The following is an 11,296-nucleotide window of genomic DNA, read 5'->3' as shown; positions in this document are numbered from 1 at the left end:
TTAGTTCAGAGCAAATCTGAAGTTTTGATCACTGAAGTCTGTGTGAACACACATTTATACGTCAAAACTTGAGAATGTTTATTCTTCCGGGTTCATGGATTTGTAGTACGAGTGACTTCGGTGTAAACATTTTTTTCAACCTGACTCTCTGTCCGATGGGCATGACTTGCTTCCTCCAAAGGCGCTTCCTGCAGCAATTATCGCACAGTTGTCAACATGCTTCCTTGGCCCATGACAATAACCCTATCTTGAGGTAATAGGATTGCCTCTCACCACTGCAGAGGATGAAGAGCTTGAGTTTTCCGCAGGCGATATAACATTTGCAGCATTCACATTAAAATGATGAACATCGGGGTAACGTGTATCTCTCGGGTCTGCTGATTGCCCTTACACATGATCCACCACCAAGCCTTCTCTAGAAGCCAACTAATACACTATCTGCTGCCTGACTCATTAAATATATTAATGTGAAGACAATTTTTTTTTACTGCGGAGCACCTTTTTTTCTGGAAATTACTCTGGACAAGCTTATATGGATTAGCTGTGTGAACCCAGCTCTTGTCTCCAAAATCTAAGACCAGCAATCTCAGCCCACGGCAATAACCCAACTATGCTCGGTGGTGTAATGATTAGAGCGTCCGTGCTGCTTCATGCTCAGCATTTAACACAGCAACCAAACACACACAGCAAAAACACAGCAAACTCAGCATTCATGCTGCAAAATACAGCAAAAAACCATAGGATGGCAACCATTGCTAATTGCTTCCTTCTGTGCTGAAGTTCCTTGTTAGACAATATATATATATATATATATATATATATATATATATATATATATATATATATATATATATATATATATATATATATATTTGTTGCGGGCCGGGGGTCGGGTGAGAAGACCACGAGGGGTGGGGGGGGGGAGGAGCTATCCCGGGTTCCCACCAGACTCCCCGGAATTGCAGACCATCACACACGGATAATTCCGTGACGCGGCAGGTCGCTAACTGACCGTGGATGCCAATAACTCAACCACGTGACCTAGGGTCCTCCCGTCTATGGGTTAAGTGGGTTATCTAATTAATCATGTGATTAAATTACCGGGGAACACGCCCTCGGTACGCCTTGTCCGAATCTGATGACTTTACCTGATCGGATGCAGCCGAGCGACACTGCCAAGGAACGTACCAGCTGAAAAGAACGGATCGTTGGGAATAAAGTCCCGGCTATGCTAGGGTTCGGACCATGCTCGATCAATGAATGAAAAGACAAACACGAGCTGGGAACATTTCTAATGATTTATTTACAATGGGGCGAGGAAAGGTATGTGGCACATTTAATAGTTTTATTGGGGTGTGTAATGCAGGGATAGAAAGAACGGTTAGAGGTGCGGCAATATACAAGCAACTTACAAAAGCAGACACAGAGGAGACTTAACCCGCAATAATAATCTTCTGCAATCTTAACTTACGGGGACAGGTGCCAGGACAACACACAAACAAACACACACAAACACACATAAACACACACAAACAAACACAAAACCCAATGAAGAGAAGTTATTGAAGCAAGAAGGGAGAGGATTTGAGGCTACGGTCTCTCGGTACCTTGTACAATTGATTGCCCGAACGTGCCACCAATACGTTTGGGGGCTGCTCCGTGGTGCGATATCTCCCTGACAGCTGGCACGTCGTCTCTCGCTTCGTGGGGCTTCATGCAGCTAGTGTTGAGATGCCACCGTCAGCGTGAAGGAGAGACTTGAGTTGGGAAGGGTGGAGTCCAAGCGATGATGACAGGAGGGCGGAGTCCAGGCAATGATGACAGTAGGGCAGAGTTCAGGCGATGACAAAGTCCAGCGCATGCGGGAGACGAAGAAGGGAAGAGAGAGAGAGAGAGAGAGAGAGAGAACGAACGGCCCCGCTCCGACCTTTATAGGCCCCGCGGGGCGTGGGGCTACCCCGGAGTGATGCGTCGTTACCCAAATCGGGCGCTCTGATTGGCCCCGACCCCTGTGTGGCCTGGCCGCTATGGCCGGAAGTGGCAACATTCCACTTCTGGCAAGATGGCCCCCAAGCCGTGAAAATGTCTCGCTCCAGCCTCACGTCATGATATGAATCGCCTACACCGAACTCCTCGTCATGAATTGCCTTGCAAGAACCCCCGGGCCATGGCCTGACGACCGGCTGAGGGTCGTGTCGGTCCCGCATGCCTTCCCGGGCGTCTCTGATTAGCACTGATCAATGCCTACTCCGTGATTTGTCACGTGGCCCGAACAATCTGGACTGCGCAACACGCTTCTGCCTGATCGCGGCTTCACTGGCCGGAGAGGCAAGGAAATGTCCGCCGTCTGTGGGGAACACCCGTGGCCGTCAGCGAGGACTGACGGTAAAGTGTTAGGATAAATCCATGCATGGTTTGCGCAGTTCGCGTGGATCCACCATGGCCCACGCGGTCAGCGCTCTCATTCGCCCGGTTCTGCTATCGTGTGCGTGGGGCTAACACCGATCTGTGTCGGGATTTGAGGGAAACGATCGGATATAATAATGAAATGGGGGTTTGGAGGGAAAAGAAGAAGCCGATCTAATTAAATCCAGAAATAGGTCGAACAGAACGCGCCTCCCGTATCATGCACAACGTGGCGTGGTTGTCGTTTTACTATTATCGGCCTCTGACCATGTGGCTATTGGCACCAAGCTACTAGCCACGCTCTTGCCGATATTGGGTCATTTGCTTCTGTGTTGTGCAAAACCACATCCGTGCAGCCTCTTTAAGAGATATTCATTTGTATGCCTTTTCAATGCAACCGGTAATCTCATCCCAGATCATTGGAAACGTCAGACGATCATCTCGAGCTTGCGGCAGAGGTTCGTCCGAGGATATCGCCGTTTCCTCGCAGCAGCGCTGTCGATGCTCATGTTGTCGTTGCGGTTTTCTATTCCCCTCCCCCGGCCGCGGCACGTGCTGCATGTGATGGCTCCTGCGAGGACACAAATTGGGATTTATCTCAGGGATAAGCAGAAAAGAAGAGTAGAAATGAAGTTTAGTGGTGTAAGCAAACCCAGCTATGAGATCCCTGCAACGCACGTCCCATTTGACCCACTAGACAAAAGGGAAAGGACTATCTAAATGTATATTAATGGAATAACTGTCTTGGGACCACTATATGTTGGATGCCATTGTCTTGGAGGCATGCAGTTCCTAGAACTGCAACATTATTATATAAAGTCGAGGCTCATGGAAGAGAGAGTCGGCCTATGAGTACACTGAACAGATCAGGACGCAATTGGACAAAAGGAACCAGCAGAGAGAGGGGGGAAACACCAATAGCAGAGCTGAAGGCCAAGCATGGGGGAGAAGGGGTAGTGGGAGTTAACGAGTTTATAAAAGATCATGGTTTTGGATTGGGGATGATCTGAGATGGTTGTGAACATTTGTCTTGAAGACCATATTGTTATATTGACTCAAATGGGAAATGTTGCGAAACAAATTGTGTCCACCTGACCGGAAGTGGACGTCACAAACAGGTATGTGACCACAATCTGCATTATATTCACTTGACATTCACATATTTTGTGTGATTTGTAAAACCACCATCATGTATGTATCTATGTATCTTGGCCCCGGTCACTTATCGAAATACCAAACGGACAATAAAGAGCAGGAAGAATTCACGTGACAGTTGGCCAATTCTACCCTCGGGGAATGTCCGTCTGATACTCTTCCCTTAAGTCGTGCGCATCAGACTGTTCTTGCTGAATCCCTCCGTTTGAGAGTCTACGAGTATTGAAGGCCTCGGCCACGGGGTCCTTGTCCCTTTGGTAAATTTAATAAAACATATTTTGCTTTTTTTGTAAAACATGCTCGCCACACTGCAAATGCTTATTCCTTTTTAAGTTTGGTAACATTGACGAAGGCCATTCCAACTATCACAGCTGTGTCTCCATGGTACCCCCAACTTTGTAAACCCTCAACTCCCTGCACAAACCCTACTCAGTTCTAATTAGTCACAGTGTTCACGGGTGAAAGCAATAAATATCAACAATTATTTTTTTTTATCCAAAACGCAGTGATAATATATGCCCGCAGACAGTTCGAGCACCAACAAACTGAGGTTTATCATGTCCAGAAAGTGGGTAGACATCACAATGCCCAAATAAGCTTTTGTGTGACGACTGCATGCGAGGCCATTTGGTAAAATGCAAACCCTGTGTCTTTCTTTCCATCTTTTCCATCTTTCAACAGTGGAGTTCGTTCGTTCCATCTTCACCAGAAGCATTTTAGCCACATGATTCCATTGATCTCTCGATAATGCCTGTGATTATCGATGGCAAACCAGGAGGGCTGTGACCACAAGCTTGTGTTTGCATGAACTCAAATAAGGCTTGAGGATATTGATCTGTGGACAGAATGCTTGCTGCACTCCGCTGAGTAACAGTTTGGGTTATTGGGAAAATCCATTTCTCCCCATTTTACTCCGATGTGTCTGTCATACTTTCAACAGTCCAAAATGGAAGGCAAAATGAATCATTTTAATAGTGAAGTGAGTGATGTTACATCATCCCCGTGTTGTGTAATTCGTTCAATAAATCACTTTTTTCCCATCTCATTCTGCTTATTAACTGGCCATTCATTATTTTGGGATGTATAATCTTGGGAACAATTTTGAGACTCATTGTTGCATAATGTGCAGCATCTGGCTGTGCATCATTTCTGAGCATGGGGCGAGGGAGGGGGGACGAGGGTCTGTTCGGGTGCTGATGCAGTGCCCCCCAATTAAATCAGGGCAGGAATTTAGAATGTGGCAAATGTATTGGCACACAACGCACTCGTCTTTCTAAAAGGTACAGTGAGATCTTTAATGCCTACAAGCGAATGCTAGCAGGCTGGACAGCAAGCTTAATGTCCCTTCCAATGAATGGCTTACTAATTGATGCAAGGCCCTGCCTGTGAAGTACCATGGTGATCAGAATGTACAATTGGTTCAGAAATTGAATTGAGACAAGATGGCTTTGAAGGCAAGTGAGTTGTTTTTGAGCTATCCTGTCAGCAGTAAGGTCTTTAAGATTAGTTATATCTGGAATATTTATGTCATGAATAAGCATGTGTTGATTTGGCTGTAGAAAGATCCGGCTTTGATGGAAAAACTTGGAACCTAAATCTCTGGGAAGTTGGCGTCCCATGAGGGCCACCCATGTGTGAGACCACCTTGCATGAGCTTGGTTGAACGCAGACCGTTATTATTAGTTTTTTTTTAACACAGAGATCGAGGCTCAAGAAAGAGCGAGAAGTATTGATATACTAGATGAAAACGTATTATGAAATGGCAGTCAGAATTTGTCGTCGGTGTTAAATAAAAGGAGTGCCGCTCGTAGACAATGAAACCATATGCATTTCCAAGCATGAGAATTTTGAAGGAAAGAAATGTGATAGATTTCATTGTCAATGCCAGGCTCTGCTGAACGATGCACGAGTGCTGCAGAAGAACCTGCAGGGAATTGTTGAGAGTGGAGAAGCACTGCAGTCCCAGGCAGGGCCTGCTCTGGCTGCTTCGATGAAAGCAGATTTGGCAAGCATGAACAACCGCTGGGAGGCACTCTGCAAGCAGGTGGGCTTGAAAGCAGATTGTTGAATATTATAATTGTGATTAATTTTGTAAAAAAGAATTAAAAAAAACTTACCATATACGTAGGGTACCAAAATATTTATTTTCATCCATAAATAAACAAGTAAATCAATAATGAGTTCTGGTTTTGAGTTTTCACAACCGGATACAACCTAAATTCCTTGTCCCATTGAGTAACTTCACATGTGTTGTCACCCCACGCTCACAGCACATACTGTGGTAAAGCAATAGGTTCACTCTTCATGTTAGTCTCCGGACGTCAGTCCATATATATGATCGAGGAACTTCATTTAAATTGGACCCTTTATTTTTGAAAAGTGGGGGAACACAAATCGAAACATGAATCGGAACACGAACCTGCAGTTTAGCAGTACTTTGGCTCTGAATTTGGTAAAACTGTACGGAATCTAGTCCCGATCGCACATGCACACAAAGTAAAGTACATTTTTTTTTTACTCTGTCTGCCTGTCTGGCAGTCAAACAAATTTGAAAATCATTCCAAACAGTAAACTTGCTCTTTTTAGGGATGTCATCAAGGACAGAAACAAAAGGTACAAAGAACTAATGTAATGTGTTCAACAAGGTGGTGTAAAAGACCATGTAAACTGCATCAACGGCGGTCAACTCTGAAAAAAGATTTTTCCAACTTCCTTTAAAACCTTGACTATATTAAATTCAATTGAATTATATACTTGAACACTGTGGAACACAAATCACCTTCTTCACACTTTCAATAGCCTTCAGTTTAGCATTACTTTGACAAAATATTACTCCATCTTACATCATCTCGACCAAATGAATTTGCTGCTCGCGCTTTCAGTGTTGAGAAATATTGAGATTCAGACAAAATCGTGGCACACAGGAAATCTAGGTTGTGTTTGGAAATGCAAAGCAAGAGTTGAAAAGACCCTTCACATGTCCCTTTTCTCAAGACTTCATGGGGTAAGGTGTTCTATGAACTCTCTGATTTGCAAGATGTATGGACTCAGGAGAACGTTGATTGACGTTTACTAAATTGCCGTGGGAAGCAAGGCGAAGCCGACGTTTCAGGCGTTCACCCTTTGTTAGAGCAAGAGGTTCCCACGTCCTCCCTATTTTACCCCTACGAAGGGTTTAATCCCTTAAACGTCAGCTTCTCCTTGTTTCCCACGATGGTTACCATACTTCACTCAACTTCCTGTTGATTTCATCCATCTTTCTACCTGTCTGCTGACACAGATAGACACTAGCCTTCACCAGCTAGACTAGTTATTCATTGTACTTTTTGCACTAGGTTTATGTGTCGTTGTCCAGGTTACTTTCTCTTGTGTTCCCCATGCAGATCTGTAACTGTTTCCTCCCCTTCCTCCTTTCCTGTTATTTACCCTCGCCGAAGGAGAGGGCATTGCATTTGGGTCCGTTTGTTACTTGGCAAAAAAATGTTTTTGCCAAGTATGTTTGTCTGTTTGTTTGCCTGTTTGTCACACGATTTTTGGTCACAGTTTTCAAGCAATTGTTTTGAATTTTTTTTGTGTGTGTAGGTGACTGGCCAAGGACGGCAATGACAATTTTAGTGAAGATCAAAATCCAAATCCGGATCTGAGAATTTTTTTAAGTGATTCTTCACCATTGAGAGATGGGGCCAAAAATGATATGTAGCATGTTATTTCGAAATGTTGTGGACAACTTGTGACAAAACTAGGTGGATTTGTTGGTTGGGTGACAAGAACAAGCCGATTTGACTTTGGTTAAGGTCCGGAATCAGATCCGACCTATCAGTGCCATTCAAAATGTAAACTATTCACTATTCAGTCTGGCGGAGGTATGTTCTCTAAGAAGTGACATTCCGCTTCACCATGTTGTCGCTCTATGAGTGATTTTTCATTTGTTTCTTTGTCTGTCTGTCTGTCTGTCTGCGTGTCTTTGTTTGTTTGTCCACGCACAGAACTTTCATGTTTTTCTCCACAACTGCTTGTCAGATTGAGACAAAGTTTTCACCATTGGTGCGACAACTTATGTGGAATGTTGTAATGACAATTATGATGTCATCAGTCATGTAGTGTGGCAGCCATGTTAGACCAGAGTTGGTGTCAAAGCCACCCAATGCTCGCCTGTTTATACATTTATCGTTTTTAAAAGATGAGTCTAATAATTAATATTTTTTTATCAAGCATTGCAGTGAAGTATAATTATAAAGCAATATATGTATTTGTATATTGTAATCAGTAACAAAGGCGCAAGTGAGCACAATATATGCCCGAACAAGAAGGTATATACAGAATTGTGCTACTACATGGAAAACAGCATCCTGGTTGCCATGGCAACCACGTTAGATGACGAACGTATGTCGCACCACACCGTCTCCACAGTCTATACCTATGTACCAAATATGAAACATGAAAGTTGAAAACTTTGGGAGTTAGAGTGCGGACAGGAACGGATGGAAAACAGCATCCCGGTTGCCATGGCAACCACTTTAGATGACGAAGTTATGTCGTGACACACCGTCTCCATAGTCTGTACCTATGTACCAAATATGAAACGTGAAAGTTGAAAACTTTGGGAGTTAGAGTGCGGACAGGAACGGAAGGACGACCGGTATCGCATAATACGCCCCGATATATATATATATATATATATATATATATATATATATATATATATATATATATATATATATATATATATATATATATATATATATATATATATATATATATATATATATATATATATATATATATATATATATATATATATTTATATATATATATATCGGGCGTATAAAAATAGTGTGGTAGATAAAAACATTAGAAAGGAAACGAGAGGGGGAGCACTCGGGAGAGTGCAAAACCTCTGCCGCCAATACTGCTGGGTCACTCAAGTGAACCTTATATCTTATTCATTAAATACTGGTACAGGCCCGTAGGTGCGTGCCCATATGTGAGTGCCAGTATGTGCAGCCTCTCTCTCTCTCTCTCTCTCAAACCTCAAAAGGGCACATCCGCGGGTCCCCAGCAATATTCCTGGCAAGTTTCAATCATGCAAAAGAAATAATAATAAATAAATAAATAAATAAACATTAATTGTGATGTCATTCGTGATGTCATAGCACCGTGTCCTGTCATTGGTCGACAGATAAATGGCCGTAACTTGGGAACCGCTCGTCCAATTAATATCAAACCTTGAAAAGCACATCCGCGGGGCCCCAGCAATATTCCTGGCAAGTTTCAATCAGATCGGACCATCGATCGTGCAAAATAAATAAATAAAGAAATAAACATTAATTTTCGACGTCATTCATGATGTCATAGCACCGTGTCTTGCCATTGGTCGACAGATAAATGGCTGTAACTTGGGAACCACTCGTCCGATCGATATCAAACCTCGAAAAGGCACATCCGGGGGTCCCCGGCAATATTCCTGGCAAGTTTCAATGAGATCGGACTGGCGGTTGTCGAGAAACAGCGGTCGCAGACAGACAGACAGACAGACAGACAGACACACAGAGATTGCTGGAATTATAGATAGACTAGTACGGGCCCGTAGGGGCGGGCCTTAGGTGCGTGCCCGTACGTGAGTGCCAGTATGTGCAGCCTCTCTCTCTCTCAAACCTCGAAAAGGCACATCTGCGGGTCCCCAGCAATATTCCTGGCAAGTTTCAATCGTGCAAAAGAAATAATAAAAAATAAATAAATAAATAAACAAACGTTAATTGTGACGTCATTTGTGACATCATTGCACCGTGTCCTGTCATTGGTCAACAGATAAATGGCCGTAACTTGGGAACCGCTCGTCCGATTAATATCAAACCTTGAAAAGCACATCCGCAGGGCCCCGGCAATATTCCTGGCAAGTTTCAATCAGATCGGACCGTCGATCGTGCAAATTTTTTTTTAATTAATAAATAAATAAACATTAATTGTGACGTCAATCGTGATGTCATAGCACCGTGTCTTGTCATTGGTCGACCGATAAATGGCCGTAACTTGGGAACCGCTCGTCCGATCGATATCAAAACTCGAAAAGGCACATCCGCGGGTCCCCGGCAATATTCCTGGCAAGTGTCAATGAGATCGGACCGGCGGTCGGCGAGAAACGGCGGTCGCAGACAGACAGACAGACAGACAGACAGACAGACAGACAGACAGATAGACAGACACACACAGATTATATAGCTGGAATTATAGATGATGTCAACAGTGCTGACAGAGTTATAGTTCTTTTCTCCATTTCTTTTTTTTTTGTTTTGGGGGGGGGGGGGGGTGATTGGAAATCACTTAAAACATGTAGAAATGCAAAAAAAGAAATCGAAATTTTGTTGAAATAAAAAGTTGCAAAAATTTTTTTTTCTCGAACAATTTTTTTTTTTGGGGGGGGGGGGGGTTGGAAATCACTTAAAACATGTAGAAATGCAAAAAATATATATATTTTTTTTCTGTAACATTTTTTTTTGGGGGGGGGACCAAGTCCAAAATCTAATGGCATGATCCTTGGACCATACCTAACCCCCCCCCCCCCACCAAATTTCCTCGAAATCCGTCGAGGAGTTTTTCTGTAATACTGTTCACAAACAAACAAACAAACAAACAAACAGAAAGGGGTGAAAACAGTTACCTCCGATCTTCGATGGCGGAGGTTAAAAATAACTTGCATCAAAAAATTTAACATTTTCACGCTCACGCTGTCGCTGACGCTGACGCTCACGCCGGGGGTATCGCTATAGCTCTCTGTTCTTCGAACAGGCGAGCTAAAAAACGGGAAAAATTTGGACCTCTGTATCTATGAAACCGCACCAAGGAAAAAATTGATCCTTGGCACATGGAAAGTACTCCTTGTGGGGAATAAATGATTACTTTTTTTAACGTAATAGGTGACTTCGTAATGACGTCATAATTGCATATGTAGAATGCTATATCTGATCAGTATGAAAATTTTTGAGGGTCATCTAGGGATAAAATGGTCTGCAGAAAAAAATTAATTGATGATGGCATCAGTCACCTGATTCAGCAGCCATATTGTTTAAAAAAAAAAAAAAACCTTCAAAAATGTTCTCCGAGATGGCCTAACAGATCGAGGCGAAACATTACACATATGACTGACTATCCATGAGTAACAACACGTTCACACATATGACATCATATATCACATGGTTTGGCAGTCATATTGGATTTACCCAAAAACAAAAATCTTCTTCTCCAGAATGGCTTGACAGATCGAGGGAAAACTTCACACAAATGTTCCCCAAACCGTGCGTGTACAAGCTTGTTTCGGAATAATTGATGTCACATGGTTTGGCAGCCGCATTGGATTTAGGAAAAGTATTAAATAATGTTTTCTCTGGAACCACTTCATCAATCGACGTGAAACTTCAAAATTTTGATCGAGTCATGATGGGAAATACACGTTTTATATTTCAAATTGATCGGACACATAGTTTGGCAGCCAGAATTATTTAATTTTTTGATCTGGGTTTTTCCTTTTTTTGAAAAAGGCTCACTTGGCTGTGTCTGTATGTGTTTCAGGGGAGAGGAGTAGCAGCTAAATGCAAATCCTCTCCAGCTTCCTCCTAATGACTTCATCTTTGGTTTTTGCTTTTTTGGTTCCTTCTGATTACTCCAATGCAGGACTGGACCTATTTGGTCTTCCATTTGATTTGAATTGAATTTATTTTCATCCCATTCTGAATTCAAT

General features: G+C 42.9%; 1 protein-coding gene across 6 annotated transcripts in view; it reads left to right on the top strand.

Annotated features, from left to right (window-relative positions):
• Positions 1-11,296, top strand: part of LOC147010706 (dystrophin-like) — a 1,018,488-nt gene that overhangs the window by 368,399 nt on the left and 638,793 nt on the right. For all 6 annotated transcript variants that reach the window (XM_085859617.1, XM_085859614.1, XM_085859615.1 and 3 more), the window contains one exon: positions 5,450-5,605. In XM_085859617.1, coding sequence (XP_085715743.1) covers positions 5,450-5,605 — 156 coding nt within the window. The remainder of the gene's footprint in view (positions 1-5,449; positions 5,606-11,296) is intronic.

This window comes from Eptatretus burgeri, chromosome 16 (genome assembly GCF_056783735.1).
Source record: "Eptatretus burgeri isolate ZD-2024b chromosome 16, Ebu_testis_v1, whole genome shotgun sequence".
Lineage (NCBI taxonomy): Eukaryota > Metazoa > Chordata > Myxini > Myxiniformes > Myxinidae > Eptatretus > Eptatretus burgeri.
This window is presented reverse-complemented; position numbering and strand designations above follow the sequence as displayed.